Below are 20,000 nucleotides of genomic sequence, written 5' to 3' on the forward strand. Positions count from 1 at the left end.
CTCAAGAAACCAACCCTTGACCCGTCTTCTGTCCACAACTACAGACCGGTATCCCTTCTGTCCTTTCCTTCTAAAACCCCGGAACACGCTGCCTCTAAGCAACTGACTGACTGTCTCTGTCTGAACAATCTCCTGGACCCCCACCAATCCGGCTTCAAGGCTGGGCACTCTGCGGAGACTGCTGTCCTTGCTGTTACGGAGGCGCTTCACTCTGCTCAAGCCTCCTCCCTCTCCTCTGTTTTCATTCTCCTGGACCTGTCTGCTGCCTTCAACACACTCAACCACCAGATCCTTCTCTCCATCCTCTCAGAACTGGGCATCTCTGGCACCGCACACTCCTGGTTTGCTTCCTACCTGGCGGGTCGCTCCTACCAGGTGACTTGGAGAGGATCATTGTCTTCTCCACGAACCCTCACCACTGGGGTACCCCAGGGCTCTGTTTTAGGGGCCTTACTGTTCTCCCTCTATACCAAGTCTCTTGGCTCGGTAATCTCTTCATACGGGTTCTAATTTGTACATTTTTGGCATTTAGCAGACACCTTATTCGAAAGCGACACATTCGACTAAGCAAGTGAATCATCAATTCACCAGTCGTAGCAGGAAGTGTAATCTTGTTCAGGCCAGGGGCAGTCGTTCTGATAGAAGAAGAAAGAAAAAAAATTCCTTGTGGCAACACGTGTCTCTGCGTGTCTCGTTGACATCTATACATGGATGTCAGCCTACCACCTCAAGCGCAACCTTAACAAGACTGAGCTACTCTTCCTCCCTGGGAAAGCCTGGGAGGAGAACTCCACAGTGGAGAACCTCCCAGACAGCCAAGAGCCTTGGAGCGATCCTGGACAACCGCCTATCCTGTGTGGAGAATCTGCAGATTCTTCCTCTACAACATCAGAAGGATACGTCCATTCCTCACCAGAGAAGCAGCTCAACTCTTGATCCAGTAACTGGTCATCTCTCGCCTTGACTACTGCAACACACTCCTGGCCGGGCTCCCCGCCTCCGCCATCAGACCTCTGCAGCTCATCCAGAATGCTGCTGCCCCATTTGGTTTTCAACCTCCCCGATTTCTCTCATATGATCTCCCTCCTTTGTACAATTCACTGGCTCCCGATAGCAGCTCAGATCATATTCAAGACTCTGGTTCTCGCCTACAGGGCAGCAAAAGGGACAGCCCCTGCCTACCTGCAAGCAATGGTCACCCCCAAACTTCAGCCGGTTCAATCTGCTCCTCCACCTCTGCTGGCCGACTGGCCCCACCTCCTCTACGGCAACACGGCAGTCACGCTGCCCGATCACGTCTTTTTATTATACTGGTAGAATGAGCTGGTGGAATGAGCTTCCCACGGCTTTCAGAACTGCAGAGTCACTCCCCATCTTCCGTAGGAGACTGAAGACCCATCTCTTGAGGTTACACCTTAACTGCTCCTCCTCTACTAACCCCTACCACTGCGTCTCCTGAGACACCTGCTTCCGCCTATACTGTGTCTCCAGTGTCTATTAAAAACAAAAACTAAAATCTTTCTTCTTCCATCACGACGACTGCCAACGGCCCCTGGCCTGAGCTAGATTACTCTTCCTGCTACGACCGGTGAACTGACGATTCACTTGCTTAGTGAAACGTATCGATTCGATAAGTCGCTTTGGAATAAGGCGTCTGCTGAAAGGCCAAAAATGTAAATGTAAACGTGTGTGTGTCTGTGTTGCGTCTTGCGAGCACCTAGTGAGGTGAGTATCCACACCCACACCCACACCAGTGTATATACAGGAATGTTGAGGTTAATTTCAATACCTTTCTAAGACTTTTTAAAGACCTTGTTAATATTTTTCCAGACCTCACCACCACAACCATTTACATCAGTGACACCTTTAACTTAACAGTTTTAGTTTGCAATAGACTAGACCACTATCATACAGAATTTCCGGTTCATCTTTGTTTTTTTAATAAAACAAATAAATTCACTAAAAGTTTTTAGGACTCAAACTCTAACCCTAATAAACTCAAGAGTCTAATTCAGAAAAATACCTACAAAATTCAAGACCTCATAAAATCGTGATAAGACTTTTTAATACTTATTAATAGGGATGCACGATATTATCGGCCCGATATTGGGAAATTAATGTTATTAAATATTTATCGATTTTATTAAATTTTAGCCGATATAGAGCCGATAATATGAAGCCGGAAATATTTCCGGTTCCGGTTGTCGCGCTCATGATGCTGCGCCTGCGTACAGCCACGCAGTGTAGAGACGAGAGCGAAACATGGCTTCCCCGGTGTGGACATTCTTCAGAGTTTCTGAGGCAGATAGTGCGTTTGCAATTTGCAATACATGTTCGGCAAAAGTTCGGTGAACTACCGTAATAAGCCTAAAAAAGTTTGACTGTTCAAAAAGTGCAACTTCTCTGCTTTCAGAAACTGTTTGAATTTTTTAGATTGGGCATATAGTTCATGAATTACGATAGTTTGAAGGAACGCTGTAAAATCCTGTCTGCAGCGACAGCTCCGGTTTCGGAGCAAGACGCGAATCTATCGTCATTAGTCAAATACATGCTCACATCCAGTCATCTGCTCACTGCTCTCCATCAAAACGGGCACATCCATCAATAATATTACATAATAACTGCTCTGATTAGATTGCTTAGATTGTTTAATACATCAACGGGGGGAAAAGCGAGATGAACTCGCGAGTATCATGCTTCCTCCATTGAACGGAAAGTCCTATCTATTCCATTCAAAGTGTTTTAGCCTTCCCCTTTCCACTGGTAATAAGGAATTGGCAAGAATAGATCGATATAAATAGATCAACATAATGCAGCACTATCAAGCACAGATCAGCCTTAAACATGTAACGTTAGATATATAACGGAGCGATGTATTTCTACGGAAAGGCTGACTGACGCGGGCTCATACAATCTCCGCGTTTGTTATAGATACGAGTGCTCCGGTGTCTTGCTGGTAGTCAAATATATTTATTTATATATACAGCATATGGATGTTACATGCCTGTTACCTGCCGCTTTCAGTTCTAGTAGTTTAGATCTCGCAACCAGGGAAACGCCGCAACCAGGGAAACGCCGCTTTAAATGTGTTAAAGGGAGCAAGACGCGAATCTACCGGCATTTGACTCATGAGTGGACGGCGAAAATGGCTGGACGGCACAGCTTGGGATTCCATTGAAGTTACAGGGAACTATGTGTGAAAGAGGCTTAAATGATTTCAACATTTGAAGAGTCAGAAGTGTTCTCTTTGTTGTGTTAACAATAGTGATGTAAGTTAGATTTGGTGAGATCACTATGGAATATTAAATCATCAATCTTTGCTCACTACATAGCCTTTCTTACCTTCAGGTGTGCATGAACTACAGGTTATCAACTGTGGTTATCATATCGGTTATCGGCCACGAGAAGCGGGTAAACATCGGTTATCGGTATCGGTTGGAAAAAATGCATATCGTGCATCCCTACTTATTAAGGGTCTTGATTTTCCCAAAATTGATTTATCAACTTTTAATACTTTTCAAGACACCGTGGATACTCTGCACACCCACACCCACACCCACACCCACACCCACACCCACACCCACCCACACACACACACACACACACGGACACACACGGACACGGACACACACGGACACACACACACACCTGCAGGACGCTCAGATGCAGCGCGGAAAAGAGAAGCCCGGCCTCCGGCTCCGACTCAGCCGTCCCGTTGGCGACGCTGGTGCTGCCGGCCTGGTGCTTGTGGTCCCTGCGGTAGGCCAGCGGGGCCTTGACGCACCAGCGCACCAGGCCCGCCAGGGGGGTGAGGTCCAGGGAGCCCGGGGGCTGGCTGGCCGCCGCCGGGGGCGTGTTCAGGAAGGTGACGAGGACCAGGCGGGGGTCTTCGCGCAGCCACGACACCACCATCTCCAACAGCTCGATGGGCGGGGTCAGCTCCTCTACACACACGCACGTGCACGCACACACACACACACACACACACACAGTTCAAAATATAGATAATTTATTTATATAGATTTATTTATTTTTCTTTTGGGGATGGTCCGATGGAACATTGTTAATCAGAGGGGACATAGAGGGGGTGGTGTACCTGAGGAGAGGTGGTAAAGGGGATATAGAGGGGACATAGAGGGGGTGGTGTACCTGAGGATAGTTCGTAGAGGGGACATAGAGGGGGTGGCCTACCTGAGGACAGGTCGTAGAGGGTGGTGACGGCGGTGATGAGCTGGCAGCAGAAGCGGGGGCTGGCGCTGTGGATGTTCTGTAGGGTGGGCACCGAGCCTGGCACCAGGGAGCAGTAGTCGTCCACCAGGACCCGGGCCAGACGCACGCAGTACACAGGGTGGGCCCGCTGCAACACACACACACACACACACACAAAGAGGGTGAGCCTGGTCTGCCCCACACACACACACACACACACACACATACACATACACATACACATACACATATACACATACACATACACACACACAGTGCACTCAGACACGTACAGTACAGTACACACACACTCTCTCTCTCTCTCTCTCACACACACTCTCACACACACTCTCACACACACACACACACACACACACACTCACACACACACACACACACACTTCCAATATTCACCTGTAGCCAGGTAGCAGCGCACTCGAGGATGGGCACCCTGCCGACGGCGATCGCCATGGAGACCAGCTTGCCCAGCAACGCCATGCGGCTGTCGTCGGCCTGGTTGCCTTGGAGACTGAAGAGGGCGGAGAAGATGAGCTGGCGGACGGCGTCGCGACTCTGCTCCTGGAAGCAGCTGCACATGATCTCCAACAGCTGCAGCTCCTGTAGGGCACTCATCCTCTACACACACACACACACACACACACACACACACGTGTTATTTACGTATGTATTTAACCCACAACATGTTTAGTAGGGCATGCATCTGGATGTGTGTGTGTGTGTGTGTGTGTGTGTGTGTGTGTGTGTTACCCTGGGCTGCCCGTGTCTCTCCTTGGGCGCGTGCAGTATGAACTCCTCCACCAGCTCCAGGGTGGCCGTGTCGACCGAGGGGGCGGGGCTGTTCTGCACCTGGCCACTCAGGTAGATGTCCAGGTGGTACAGCACCTCCTTGGCGGCGCTCAGCGAATCACGACGCAGCAACGACTGACGGATGTCACCCATCGCTGCTCAACTGTGGAAAAACACGGAAAAAGTTCGCCAGAAGGCAGATTTAGCTGGCTTGCTTGCTGACTGGTGATGATGAATTCTTAAATGACAGAAGAAAAAAGTACAATAAGCACTCAAACATTATGAACTGATATTCTCATAGTTAGACTAAAAACTCAACTTTTTAATATTGCCTTTAAATGACTGTATTATTTTCTAAATGTATCTTTTAATGTTGATGAAGCTGATGAATCTATATATGTATATATTGTATATCTGTATATATACTTACTTGTTTAAATCGTATAGTAATTATTATATTATTTAGTTATTCTGTTTATCTTTGTTCTATGCCCCTTGGATTGTATGGTTTATTCTTGTTTTATTATGTAGTTTATATTATTGCTATTATGTGTTTTATTGATTACTATTGTTCTATTATTATTTGTATGCTGTGTGGATATGTTAAAGCACGTTGAGCTGCAACATTTGCAGGAAAAGTGCTATACAAATAAAGGTTATCATTATTATTATTATTATTATTATTAGTTGAATTGCTACAAAACTTCTCCAGAGGGGTATTCCATCAAGGTCACTAAAGGAAAATCCAGGTTTATTTTTTTCTAAGTCTCGCGAGGCTTGTCAAAATAAGCCTGTATTTTATAATAAGTCTCGTGAGACTTATCAAAATAAGCCTAGACTTTCCTTTAGCGACGTTGATGGAATACCCCCCTGGCTTAATGGCTTAGCTCTCCACCTCCCTTGACCAGAGTCGTGTCTTGTCTTGTGGATGCTGCTAGCTTAGCTTGTTAGCTTGCGTGACTATAACGGAGTGTGTGTGTGTGTGTGTGTGTGTGTGTGTGTGTGTGTGTGTGTGTGTGTGTGTGTGTAGCTAAATAAGTCACATACGAGGTAATGCATTAGCTAGAGTGTTATCTATCTTGGTATCTTACCTCTGAATCACACAAACAGAACAACAGACCAGCAGAATGGGTCACATATATAGAAAAGAGACGTGTCGAACAACACAACTACTTACTACGTACTAGGAAGCTTTCCCAGAGTACGGAAGCCGCTGTGGGACCAACAACGTTTCGCGGTTGTGAAAAGATCGCCAGTGCCTCCCAACTCTCTGTCCTGTGCCTGGCAGAGGCGCTGCCGATATGATGTGTCTCACTACTAACCAGTGGTGTAGTCTACGTGATACGCAAGACTACGCAGTATACCCACTAGGAAAGGCCAAGGATTTCCATATACCCATTTAAAAATGTGTGAGGATACGTAACATAGTTTTGTGACAGAACTTTCACACTTTCATTCATAAAATTCACCCCGTCTGTGTACGAAGCACTTGAATTTTGGACCATTGGGACTGACTATAGTGCCATCAACGGGGGAGATGCGACATGAAATATGTCAAAATGCAGCACTGTCATGCACAGATCACAGCCTTATAACATGTAATGTTAGATAACGTTAGACAGAGAGCGCAAATTAATTTTTATGGCAATCCGAAATGAACGATATGAGGCTGGGAGGGGAAAATCACAGAATACCCACTAGAAAAAACTAGACTACACCACTGCTACTAACTACACTTATTATTCGACTTTGTTCAATACCATCAATCTGGCAACAAGGGGCGGGACGAGGTCTGACATAGGTCTAGGAGTGATGAAGTAAATATATAAATATACATATATCCACACAAGTATTAATCCTTTTTTAATCCACGGCGGGGCGCGCGCGGCAGCGGCAACACCGGGGGGGTGGGACGATAAAAGCGGGGCTGCTCGCGCGTCCTCGGCTCATTTGCGCACTTGCCTGTCCCGCTGCCGGAGTGTGTGTGTGTGTGGAGGAGAGGAACCGCTGCTTGCCTGTCCCGCTGCCGGAGTGTGTGTGTGGAGGAGAGGAACCGAGAGCACCATGACCATCAACACTATGGCCAAAGGGGGGGCTCAGCTGGAGCAGATGGCCTGCCTGAGAAAGGTACAAATAGGAGAGAAAGATTTTATTCCCATGTTCACTTTTCTCCTTCCTCTCCTGACTTTTCTCCTTCCTCTCCTGACTTTTTTGTGTGTCTATTCTACTTTCGCACTGACACAGCTGTGTGTGTGTGTGTGTGTGTGTGCGCGTGTGTGTGTGTGTGTGTGTGTGTGCGTGCGTGCGTGCGTGCGTGCGTGTGTGTGTGTGTGTGTGTGTGTGTGTGTTCTCACTTCTCACCACAGATGGAGAGAGTGATTGTAGCGATGCAGGATCCAGACATGGGCATGAAGATGCGCAACCAGAGACTTCTCATCACTGTCATACCGCACGCAATGACAGGTGTGTGTGTGTGTGCGTGCGTGTGCGTGTGTGTGCGTGTGTGTGTGTGTGTGTGTGTGAGAGTGTGTGAGAGTGTGTTTGAGAGTGTGGGGGTGTGTGTGTGTGTGTGTGGGGGTGTGTGCGTGGGTGTGTGCATGTGTGTGTGTGTGCGTGTGTGTGTGAGAGTGTGTGAGAGTGTGTTTGAGAGTGTGGGTGTGTGGGTGTGTGTGTGGTGTGTGTGTGAGAGAGAGAGAGAGAGAGAGAGAGAGAGAGAGAGAGAGAGAGAGAGAGAGAGAGAGAGAGAGAGAGAGAGAGAGAGAGAGAGAGAGAGAGAGAGAGAGAGAGAACCCTACTGGTAGTGAATAATGCAGAGGTGGCTGTTCCATCCTGGCAGCTTACCTCCAGAGGAAGAGAAGACATGTTTCTCTCCTTCCTTCCACCCAAGTTTATCTCAGAAAAGGGGGAGGGAGGGGGGGCGGGGGGGAGTGGATAGGATGATGGCTCTGATGTCTTTTTAGATGATACCTGATACCCCCTAAGCACTTATTGATTTACTCATCTCTCTCTCTACCTCTCTCTCTCTACCTCTCTCTCTCTCTCTCTCTCTCTCTCTCTCTCTCTCTGCAGGTCATGACATCATTGAGTTCCTTATGCAGAAATATAACATCTGTGATGAAGGTGAGACATTTCTGGATGGTGTGTGTGTGTGTGTGCCGGTGTCCTCACGTGGGTGTCTTTGTGCACGTGTGTGTGTGTGTGTGTGCACGTTTGTGTCTCACTTTTCTGGCTGCTGCTAGGGCGTGGCTAGGGGGTTGCCTGGGCGTTGCTAGGGCTGTTAGTTGATTGGTCGGGGTGGCAGGTGTGTTTCTGATCAACAGAGACAGGAGGTGTCTCTGAGGATCTGGGTGTTATTCGCTGGCCTTTGGATCTATGTGCGATTAGCGTGCCTTGGGGCCTCCCACCTAGGAAAGGTACTCTCCATTAAAAAACATCAAATCTCCCCTCAGGGAGTGACTGATCTATTCTTACTGATCTATTCTTCCAGAACCTTCCTTCAGGTCTCGATCGTACGCTGCTACTGTTGCTGCTGCACAGAATTGCTGCTATACACTTTGCCACCTTATGGCATTGTTTTATTGTTTTAAAATGTTTTTTATTAGTAGTAGTTTTTTTCCCTCATTATTATTATCATATTGTACTGCATTGATGATTGTGTGATTGTTGTTTGTTGCATTGTTGAGGAGTTGTTGTTGCTCTAAGCATTTCATCGCATCATCCTATGGCTGTATTCTATGTATATACAGTATGATAATTCATCTCATATAAATCATTGCTGGATTTTCTTTTACATGTACATAAGAGGAGATTTGGTGAGGCTGCATTCTCATTTAATGCACCCAAATTGTGGAATGCACTGCCAGTTTACATTAGGGATGCAACCTCAGCAAATATTTTCAAGTCAAGACTAAAAACCCATCTTTTTAATATTGCCTTTAAATGACTAAATAATTAAATGATGATTATATAATGATTAAAGCACTTTGAGCTGCAACATTTGCAGGAAAAGTGCTATACATACAAGTTCTTCTTCTTCTTCTTCTTCTTCTTATTGTTATTATTATTATATACGGCTGTATTCTATGTATATACAGTATGCTAAATCATCTACAGCTGTATTCTATGTATATACAGTATGATAAATCACATTTGATTTGATGTTATGTAACGTGGTTTCTACTTTCATCATATCCTCAAGGAAGGGAGGAAGGAACTTGAAGTGTTCGAACGTAGCCACGGTGCTGTGAGACACACTCCTTATCAAGGCTAGGGAAGGAGACAAGGGAAGGAGACTAGTGAAGGAGACAAGTGAAGGAGTCTAGGGACTGAGAGAGACTTCGTGGTTGGTGGGGTGGAGGCAGGGATTATGTTGTATTTAGGTGGGGACTATGTCGAGTTTTGTGGGGACTATTGTATTTAGGTAGACTACAATGTTGTATTTAAGTGGAGACTACAGTGTTGTATTTAGGTGGAGACTACAGTGTTGTATTTAGGTAGACTACAGTGTTGTATTTAGGTAGACTACAGTGTTGTATTTAGGTAGACTACAGTGTTGTATTTAGGTAGACTACAGTGTTGTATTTAGGTGGAGACTACAATGTTGTATTTAGGTAGACTACAGTGTTGTATTTAGGTAGACTACAATGTTGTATTTAGGTAGACTACAATGTTGTATTTAGGTAGACTACAATGTTGTATTTAGGTAGACTACAATGTTGTATTTAGGTAGAGACTACAGTGTTGTATTTAGGTGGAGACTACAGTGTTGTATTTAGGTGGAGACTACAATGTTGTATTTAGGTGGAGACTACAATGTTGTATTTAGGTAGACTACAATGTTGTATTTAGGTAGACTACAATGTTGTATTTAGGTAGACTACAGTGTTGTATTTAGGTGGACTACAGTGTTGTATTTAGGTAGACTACAATGTTGTATTTAGGTAGACTACAGTGTTGTATTTAGGTAGACTACAATGTTGTATTTAGGTAGACTACAGTGTTGTATTTAGGTAGACTACAGTGTTGTATTTAGGTAGACTACAATGTTGTATTTAGGTAGACTACAGTGTTGTATTTAGGTAGACTACAATGTTGTATTTAGGTAGACTACAGTGTTGTATTTAGGTAGACTACAGTGTTGTATTTAGGTAGACTACAATGTTGTATTTAGGTAGACTACAATGTTGTATTTAGGTAGACTACAGTGTTGTATTTAGGTATGACTACAATGTTGTATTTAGGTGTAGACTACAGTGTTGTATTTAGGTGGAGACTACAATGTTGTATTTAGGTAGACTACAATGTTGTATTTAGGTAGACTACAATGTTGTATTTAGGTGGAGACTAGGTTGTATTTAGGTGGAGACTACAATGTTGTATTTAGGTGGAGACTACAATGTTGTATTTAGGTGTGGACTACAACAAAGTGTGTTGGTTGTTCCAGAGGCGGTGCACCTGGGCAGTCTGCTGGTGAAGTACGGGTACATCTACCCCCTGAAGGAGCCTCGCTCCCTGCTGCTACGGACGGACGAGTCGCCCTACCGCTTCCAGGTGAGAGTCTCTCCACCTCTACTTCATCCCTTCATCGCTCCCCCCTGTCTTTGTCCAGCCTGTCCACGTTGCCCTCCATCCCTCCATCCCTCCATCTCCACCCCACCGTCTCTCTCTCATCACACCCCCTCACATCTGTCCCTCTAATCCGCCCCTCCCAGGTCAGAAAAAAACAACAAAACAAAAAAACGTTTTGTTCTCCTTCTCACTTTCTCTCCCTCTCGCTCTATCTCTTTCTCTCTTTCCCGTCTCTCTCTCTCTCTCTCTCTCTCTCCTCTCTCTCTCTCTCTCTCTCTCTCTCTCTCTCTCTCTCTCTCTCTCTCTCTCTCTCTCTCTCTCTCTCTCTCTCTCTCTCTCTCTCTCTCTCTCTCTCTCTCTCTCTCTCTCTCTCTCTCTCTCTCTCTCTCTCTCTCTCTCTCTCTCTCTCTCTCTCTCTCTCTCTCTCTCTCTCTCTCTCTCTCTCTCTCTCTCTCTCTCTCTCTCTCAGACTCCATATTTCTGGACCAGCAGTCGTTGGCCTGCCTCAGAGCTGGACTATGGTGAGTCTGGATCACAACACACCAGGAAGAGGAGGTGGTTAGGCGTCAGAGGTCAGGGTTCAGGGGTCAGGGGGATGTTCCTGACATTGCTCTTTATCAACCCTCTCATCTCTCTCCTCCATTCATCTCTCCGTCCGACGTGTTCCTCCGTTCAATCTTTCCACCGGTGTTTGTCTGCAGCCATCTATCTGGCCAAGAAGAACATAAGGAAACAGGGAGAGCTGATGGAGTATGAGAAGGTATTATTATTGTAACCAGGGAGTAGCTAAAGGACTGTAGAATTTTAGGAAGGGCTGGTTATCTAACTAACTCTGAGCTAAATCGGCAGTGTAGGAGGATAGAGGCAGGGGGCGCCAGCAACCCTTTAGACTAGCATATCACAGTTATATATATATCATATATTATAATACAAGCTATAACTCAGTTAATCACACTATAAGACAATACTTAAACCCAATACTAGATTTGCTGTTAAACTAAACAATACCGACAACTAAACACACAGCAATGTATCAAATATAAACAAACACATTTATTTATACAAATTATATATACATCCCAATATACTCCCTCCCCGCCGGCCACACACACACTCACTCACTCACTCACACACAGTACCTGGCCTGAAAAGGCTTAGAGTCCCGGACTGAAAATGAGCGCGTTGAGGCCTGGTTGGAGCTCGTATGTGATTCGAGGAAGGCAGCAGATAAGGGGGGGGAGTGACGTTGCAATTTGAAGGGAAAGGGGGGTCTTCGTAGTAAAACGACGAGGTAGGAATGGTTCAGGTCCGGTGGTCCACGGTCAGCTCCGGTGGTGTTAGCGGTCGGTCGCAATCCACCTCGGAGGCGACGGCTTTGTTTGGCTTTGGTCTCGCTATGCGCCAACGTTAGCAGCCGGCGGCTAGCAAGGCTGGCTAACGGTGACACAGCTAAACTGGGCTAGCGCTGTTAACTCACTAAACTCCGAACTCCCGCGGTGATGCGGGTAGCTAGTGATTTACTATTAACAGTCGATGTTAAAGGCAGGTCTCCTAGACAGCATCACACAGTACACAGTAATGAGTCCACCCCGACGAGGCCGAATTCAGCTATGCTTGGTCGACTCTGCGACCGACAGGAGCAACCTCTCACTCATCTTCACTCCAACGCACAGACCACTTCCGTAGCTATATATACCAACCGGACATACATCAAGTCACGTACGCCAATCAAAACCACGCCCACTAATCTGGCGCTTGCACAATACTGAACAAATCTAAGACAGAACTTATACAATTACAATAACAATACATACACCTTCATAAAAACGTACATGAATAGTATGGAAAATAATTAAGGAAATAACAGGGGCAAAATAGGGCTGATTTGGGGAAACTAACTGGTTCTAAATTGTGGGCCTTCATAACAGCCGCCCCATGAAACCCTCGGTTTCATTTAACTATGGAAGGCACACTGGCTAGGCTGCTCTAGCAGCGTGAGGTATGAGGTGATAGTGTCCTTTGTAATTTGAGGGAGCTCAATCAGGCGTGCCACAGGTCGGGTGTAAGTGCGACCACCAACGTCCACGATGGCCGTCCGCACCCTTCCATCCGGACCCGGCAGGACCTTGGTCACTCTGCCTGTCGGCCAGGCGGCGCGTGGAAGGGACTGGTCGATCACCAGTACCACGGCACCTTCGGACAAGTTGTCTCTCTCCCTCGTCCACTTCTGCCTGACTTGCAGGGTCGGCAGGTAGTGCAGTATGAACTGCCTCCAAAACTGGTCCGCGAGCACCTGGCTGTGCCTCCACCATCTTCTTCCGGTGAGCTCTGCAGGGTCGTAGACTACCTGAGGCAGTGCAGAGTCTCGCCGCCCCATCAGCAAGAAGTTGGGCGTAATGGGATCCAGATCTGCTACATCACTGGAGGTATAGCCTAGGGGCCGGGAGTTCAAGATGCCCTCAATCTCTGCTAGTACAGTCTCGAGCACCTCATCGGTAGGCACCTTCTGTCCGAGAATGGTACGTAGGACGTTCTTTACTGAGCGAATCTCCCGCTCCCAGGCTCCCCCGAAGTGTGGAGCATTTGGGGGGTTGAACTCAAACTTCACTTGCTGGGAGGCGAGTCTGTCACGGGCCTCCTCAGTCATCGCAGCGTAGCTCGCCCTCAGCTCGGCCTCACCACCGACGAAGTTGGTGCCTCTGTCCGACCGGAGGGTCTTAGGGGTCCCTCGCCTGGAGGTGAACCTCTTGAAGGACATGAGGAAGCTGTCGCTTGTGAGCTGGTGCAGAACTTCAAGGTGCATTGCTCTCGTCGTCAGGCACGTGTAGATGATGCCCCACCGCTTTTCGGAGGCTCGCCGGTTTCGGACTAGGAGTGGCCCGAAACAGTCGACCCCAGTAGAGTGGAACGGAGCCTGTCTCAGTCGCAGCCGGTCCTCGGGCAGATCGGACATCATGGGCTGCGGCGGCGTGGCTCGCCACCTCTGGCAGTCCGAGCAGGACCTTTGATATCTCCGTACCGCCTCCCGTCCATGGAGTATCCAGAATCTCCGTCGTACCTCCGCGAAGACACGCTCTCCACCCGCGTGCTGCACTTTGTCATCATGGTGCTTGATGACCAATCTGGTGACCTGATGCTTAGTGGGAAGCACGATGGGATGCTTCGTGTCTAGGTCTAGATCTTGAGCGCGGCGCAGTCTGCCACCCACGCGAATGAGAACACCGTCGAGCTCTGGAGCTAAGCCGCGGAGTCTACTGTCCGAGGGGATCGGCTTCCCTTTCTCGAGACACTCCAGCTCTCGGGAGAAGGCATCCTGTTGGGCACTCTGCAGCACCAGGAGCTCCGCCGCGGTGTAATCTTCGGCGCTGAGCGTAGTATCTAGGGGTAGACCGGCCTTGGAGCAGAACATCCTCTTCTGCAGCTCTTCGAGCGTCTCACACTCCTCTCCCGGAGTAGTCTCAGGGTCTACGACCTGGGTGGCTCCGCAGAACAACGTCTTACGCAGCTCTTTGTCCTCTCTGTCTTCTGCTAACGCCGGCGTGGCTGGCCACTCTGACTCCCGCTCCTGTAGGAAGTCTGGTCCCGTGTGATACAGGTGGGGCTCAGCCAGATCCTGGAGAGTTGCCCCTCTCGTGATGACGTCAGCAGGGTTCCTCTTGGTGTCTACATAACGCCAGCAGTTCACCTCAGTCAACTCCAGAATCTCTGCGACTCGGGTGCCCACGAACACCTTATACCGACATGAGCTGGACTTCAACCACTGGAGGACGGTAGTTGAGTCTGACCACATGGTGACGCTCATCAGAGGTAGCTGGAGCTCGTCGAGCAGGAACCTTCCCAGTTGCGCGCCGTTCAGGGCAGCACACAGCTCCAGTCTTGGGATGGACTGTTGCTTTTTCGGCGCCACTCGGGAACGTGCCAGGACAAACGAGACGTGGACTTCACCTCCAAGCTCTGCCGCTCTGACGTATGCCACGGACCCGTACGCCATCTCCGAGGCGTCGCAGAATACATGTAGCGTGATGACACTCCTCTCTAGGTCCGTGGAGGGAGGGAAGTAGCTCTGCTGCAGCTTGATGTGCTGGAGAGTGGGAAGTTCCTGCTCCCAGGCCTTCCACTTCTCTTCTAGGTGACGAGGCAGAGGATCGTCCCATCCTCGTTCTTGGGCCCACAGCTCCCGGACAAGCACCTTGGCCATCGTCGTGAAGGGAGCGATATATCCCAGTGGGTCGTATTGGCTCGCTAGAGTGCTGTATATCGTTCTCATCGTGACGCGTTGGGGCTTGGCAGGCTTATTGCGATAGCGTAGAGTGTCGGTCTGGAACTGCCAGATAAGTCCGAGCGTCATCTCCTGAGCATCATCTGGTGAGTGAGAGACCCAAGCCTCGCTGCTGGTCGAGGTGGCCTCCTCCGGGAGGTCTCTGATGACTTGCGGGTCGTTGCTGGCCCACTGGCAGATCTCAAATCCACCCTCCTGGAGATGAGCACGCAGGTCCTGGACTAGCTGGCGGGCTTCCGTGGCTGTCTTCGAACTGTGGAGGCAGTTGTCCACGTAAAAGCTCTTATGGACGGCGTCAAACACTCCAGGAGGTGCCGTCTCCTGCGCGGCGTGAGTCTGTAGCGCATAGGTGGCGCAACAGGGGCTGCAGGTTGTCCCGAAGGGTAGCACCTCCCACTGGTAGATAGAGGGGTCGGGGTCGCTCGGGTCCTCTCTCCAGAGAAACCTCATGAGTGGCTTGTCTTCCTCCAACATCCTGACCTGGTGAAACATTCGCTTAATGTCACCACTGACTGCGATCGGCTGCTGACGGAATCGCACCAGAACTCCCAAGAGGGCTGGGGTCAAGGTTGGACCAGGGAGAAGATAGTGGTTGAGGTTGAGCTTCCCCACCTGGTAGCTACAGTTGAAGACCACTCGGTTCTTCCCGTTGTGGTGAACATTGTGGTGCGGGAGGTACCAAGACTCGGCACTCTGGTTCGCCTCGGCTGGCTCAAGCTTCTTCACCAGACCGGACTCCGTCAGTTTCTTCATCTCCGTTCTGTAAGAAGCAGCAAGGACCTCGTCCTTCCTCATACGCTTCTCAGTGCTGGTCAGACACTGTAGGACGGTTCGAGGGGATACTCGAAACTCTGGCATGGGTTCTCTTCGGAGTAGTGGTGTGACGTATCTCTTCACGCCCTGGACTTCGATACGCACTGTCTTTGCTTTAAGGAGGTCTATGGCGTAGACGTCCTCCTTTGACCGTACGTAGAGCTTCTCATTCTTGTAGGGCGCAACGTCTAGCGTCCACAGCTTCTGGACGTTGTCTAGTAGCGCCGCATTCATGGAGTCCACACTGGTGTGAAGGCAGTTGATGGTCTGCACTTCTTCGGTTCGGACATGGAGGGATGACGTAGCTCTCCCGTCTCTATCTCTCCACTCGGTAGCGCCTTGGAGGGCCCACCCAAGCGCAGTCTTAACAGCCATCGGGCAGCCTCGTGGTCCTCTCAGCGGAGGACGGAGCGACACGATCAGTGCAGCGTTGTCCGAGCCGATGAGAAGGGTTGGCTCCGCTCCTTCTATCGGATGTAGGTCTACTCGCCGTAGGTGGGAATATCTTGCGCGTAATCTCTCCAGGGGGTAGTCGTAGCGGGAGAGCGCTAGCTGGTCTGCGGTGAAGACATTCTGAAGCCGATATCTGTCCGACGGCCGCCCCGCCGGGGAGATAGAGAAGTTGATTCTCGCCCCGGTGACCTCTTTAAGGTCGCGACGTATCGTGCGCAGAGTCAGCTTCTCCTCAGTCCCTTGGAGCCCCAACTGGCGCACTGCCTCCTGGAGAAGGATGGTCCGTTCCGACCCGTCGTCTAGAACGGCGTACGTGTCGTACACAGCGTTGTTGTGGTGAAGTCGGACCTTCACCACCTTCAGTAGGACCTTGGAGCCGCTGCTCTGGGTTGGGTCTAGGTAGTAGACAGGTGTTTCCTCTTCCGGTGCGCTACCGGACCTAGGGCTTCTGGTGCCCTCCGTGGACCTGGCGAGGGAGACCTCGTGTAGGATGTTGAGGTGGACCTCCTCACAGCGGTTGCACTTTCTCCTCAAGGTGCAGTTCTTAGCCAGATGGTCGCGCCCACAGTTCCAGCACCTCTTGTTCTCCTCGAGCCACCTCTGCTTGGCCTCGGTACTCAGGTTGTTGAAGTCACTGCACTCATTGAACCAGTGCTCGCTGGTGCAGTACGGACATGGCGGTGGACCTCTCCGTCCCTTTTGAGGGGGTTGAGAGGAATCCTTTCCCTCAGGTCGGGCTTTCCTCTCTCTCCGAGGCTCCTCCTCCGTGTGCAGCACTCCTACTGGGCGTCCTCTGTTCGAGCTCGGCCTGTCCCAGCGGTCTCCCTTCTCCCTCTCCTTCTTCGGCTCAGCGTAACCCATGGCGTCTACGTTGGTGTCATGCACTTCCTCCAGTAGGAACTCCGCGAAGGCAGCCATGCTCAGACCCAACTTCCCGGGGTTACGAACGCGCTGCTGTCGCCGGAACCTCTCCTGCCGGAAGCGTGGGATCTTGCGGAGCAGCCGCTCTACGTTGGAGGTGCTGTTGATCTCGCTGGCGCCAGCTGGGCCCTGCGTCTTCAGCATTCCAACCAAGGTGTGCACGCGGAGCGCGAAGTCATCCAGCGCCCGTTCATCCTTGATGGGGGCCTGCTGTTCGAGGGCTTGCAGTTCAGCAAGGGCGTGGTTCCAGGGACGACCGTAGCGGGCATCCAAGTCGGCGAGCGCTCTGGTGTAAGGTGTCGGTGCGGAGGCATGGGCCAGAACCATGTTGTGGGCTCTGGGGTTCCTCACATGCTGAAGGAGAATCGCATATTTGTAGGACTCTGAGCAGGAGTCGTCCAAGAGCGTGTCTAGGCAGATGCGTAGTTCCACATACTGGCTCCTGTCCTCGTCCTTGAAGAAGGGGAACTTGGGTCCCTCCACCTGGGGAAACATCCTGTAGTGGATGATCGGGGCTGGAGTGACGGTCTGGGTGTCCGGCCTGCATGCCTTTTGGTTCACTGGAGGACCTAGGGGTGTGCTACGCTCTTGGGGAATGGCTCCCCTCCCGGGCAGCGACGCTGGCTCCCTCTGGGCCGCGTAGCGGTCGGGTCCCTGGTCCTCTTCCTTCAAGGTGGTCAGCTGGGCCTGTAGTTGGACAGTCATGGCGGGGGTCATGGAGCCATCGGCGGGGGGTTCAGGAGATGGCACTCGAGAGGGCCGTGCGGATGATGCTCTGGAGCTACGGGCCGACGGAGCTCTGCTGATGCACACGTCGCGCATGATCTGCATCACTTCCTCCATCTTCTCCGCGTGCAGTTGCTCTCTCTCCATCTGGAGGCGGTCGCGCTCCATCTGGAGGCGTTCACGTTCTAGCGCCTCCTGGCGCTGCCTCTCCGCCGCGCGTTCCGCCCCCTCCATCTGGAGGCGCTCGCGCTCGAACTGGATGCGTTCCCTCTCTAACGCCTCCTGGCGCTGTCTCTCCGCCGCACGTTCCGCTCCTTCCATCTGGAGGCGTTCACGCTCGAACTGGAGGCGTTCCCGCTCTAACGCCATCTCGGCCTGTTGGCGCATACATTCTGACAGCGCGGCACTACTCCCTCTGGAGTGCATGCTATCCGCCCCAGAGGCAGAACTGCCCACGGAAACCCTGGACCGGGAGGAAGCCACTGAACGGCAGGAGCTAGGTCTCGAGCGCGCCGTACTGGGAGGCAGATCGTTAAGGCTGAGGCCCTCCCTCTTCCGCCCGCAGGCGCTGTCGGACCGGGCCTCTCCTTCCTGCTCTTCCGTTTCTATGGCAAAACCCTGCTGTTCTGCCATCTCATCCTCAGGCTGGTGCTCTTTGATGGCTGTCTCGGTGCTAGCCACCCGCGCGCCGGCGGACACCTCGGCCTCTCCGACCACTGTATCCCGTGGAGTGCGCTCCTCACTACCACTCAGTGAGCTTTCGAGCTCAAGCTCATACTCTTGTAACCTCTGAGGCAACCGCGGGACTCTCTGTGGTCGTGGCTCTGGCTCAGGGGGCGGAGAAGGGGGGGTAACTGTCTTGTCTGGTTGGCTGCGCTCAGCCATGCTATCACTACACAACCTATCCGGCTCGAAGGACCAATTGTAACCAGGGAGTAGCTAAAGGACTGTAGAATTTTAGGAAGGGCTGGTTATCTAACTAACTCTGAGCTAAATCGGCAGTGTAGGAGGATAGAGGCAGGGGGCGCCAGCAACCCTTTAGACTAGCATATCACAGTTATATATATATCATATATTATAATACAAGCTATAACTCAGTTAATCACACTATAAGACAATACTTAAACCCAATACTAGATTTGCTGTTAAACTAAACAATACCGACAACTAAACACACAGCAATGTATCAAATATAAACAAACACATTTATTTATACAAATTATATATACATCCCAATATACTCCCTCCCCGCCGGCCACACACACACTCACTCACTCACTCACACACAGTACCTGGCCTGAAAAGGCTTAGAGTCCCGGACTGAAAATGAGCGCGTTGAGGCCTGGTTGGAGCTCGTATGTGATTCGAGGAAGGCAGCAGATAAGGGGGGGGAGTGACGTTGCAATTTGAAGGGAAAGGGGGGTCTTCGTAGTAAAACGACGAGGTAGGAATGGTTCAGGTCCGGTGGTCCACGGTCAGCTCCGGTGGTGTTAGCGGTCGGTCGCAATCCACCTCGGAGGCGACGGCTTTGTTTGGCTTTGGTCTCGCTATGCGCCAACGTTAGCAGCCGGCGGCTAGCAAGGCTGGCTAACGGTGACACAGCTAAACTGGGCTAGCGCTGTTAACTCACTAAACTCCGAACTCCCGCGGTGATGCGGGTAGCTAGTGATTTACTATTAACAGTCGATGTTAAAGGCAGGTCTCCTAGACAGCATCACACAGTACACAGTAATGAGTCCACCCCGACGAGGCCGAATTCAGCTATGCTTGGTCGACTCTGCGACCGACAGGAGCAACCTCTCACTCATCTTCACTCCAACGCACAGACCACTTCCGTAGCTATATATACCAACCGGACATACATCAAGTCACGTACGCCAATCAAAACCACGCCCACTAATCTGGCGCTTGCACAATACTGAACAAATCTAAGACAGAACTTATACAATTACAATAACAATACATACACCTTCATAAAAACGTACATGAATAGTATGGAAAATAATTAAGGAAATAACAGGGGCAAAATAGGGCTGATTTGGGGAAACTAACTGGTTCTAAATTGTGGGCCTTCATAACAATTATGATTATAATTATTATTGTTGTTGTTGTTGTTATTATTATTACTATTATTATTATTGTTGTTATTATTATTATTATTATTATTGTTGTTGTTATTATTACTATTATTATTGTTGTTGTTGTTGTTGTTGTTGTTGTTGTT

General features: G+C 49.9%; 2 protein-coding genes across 2 annotated transcripts in view; one reads left to right on the top strand and one right to left on the bottom strand.

The window, feature by feature from the left end:
- LOC308149722 (transmembrane protease serine 6-like) overlaps positions 1–5,178 on the bottom strand; it is a 14,652-nt gene extending 9,474 nt beyond the window's left edge. The window contains exons 1-5 of the mRNA XM_080522619.1: positions 4,978–5,178; positions 4,624–4,845; positions 4,192–4,357; positions 3,649–3,944; positions 3,527–3,536 (exon numbers count right to left, since the gene is read on the bottom strand). Of these exons, the coding sequence (XP_080378745.1) occupies positions 3,527–3,536; positions 3,649–3,944; positions 4,192–4,357; positions 4,624–4,845; positions 4,978–5,169 (886 nt within the window). The 5' untranslated portion in view covers positions 5,170–5,178. The remainder of the gene's footprint in view (positions 1–3,526; positions 3,537–3,648; positions 3,945–4,191; positions 4,358–4,623; positions 4,846–4,977) is intronic.
- A 1,902-nt stretch (positions 5,179–7,080) lies between these two features.
- rgs11 (regulator of G protein signaling 11) overlaps positions 7,081–20,000 on the top strand; it is a gene marked incomplete at both ends in the record, with an annotated part of 19,168 nt that continues 6,248 nt past the window's right edge. The window contains 6 exons of the mRNA XM_080522620.1: positions 7,081–7,143; positions 7,383–7,479; positions 8,086–8,136; positions 10,460–10,566; positions 11,054–11,105; positions 11,286–11,344. Coding sequence (XP_080378746.1) covers positions 7,081–7,143; positions 7,383–7,479; positions 8,086–8,136; positions 10,460–10,566; positions 11,054–11,105; positions 11,286–11,344 — 429 coding nt within the window. The remainder of the gene's footprint in view (positions 7,144–7,382; positions 7,480–8,085; positions 8,137–10,459; positions 10,567–11,053; positions 11,106–11,285; positions 11,345–20,000) is intronic.

This window comes from Nansenia antarctica (assembly GCF_963989245.1).
Source record: "Nansenia antarctica genome assembly, chromosome: 2".
Taxonomy (NCBI): domain Eukaryota; kingdom Metazoa; phylum Chordata; class Actinopteri; order Argentiniformes; family Microstomatidae; genus Nansenia; species Nansenia antarctica.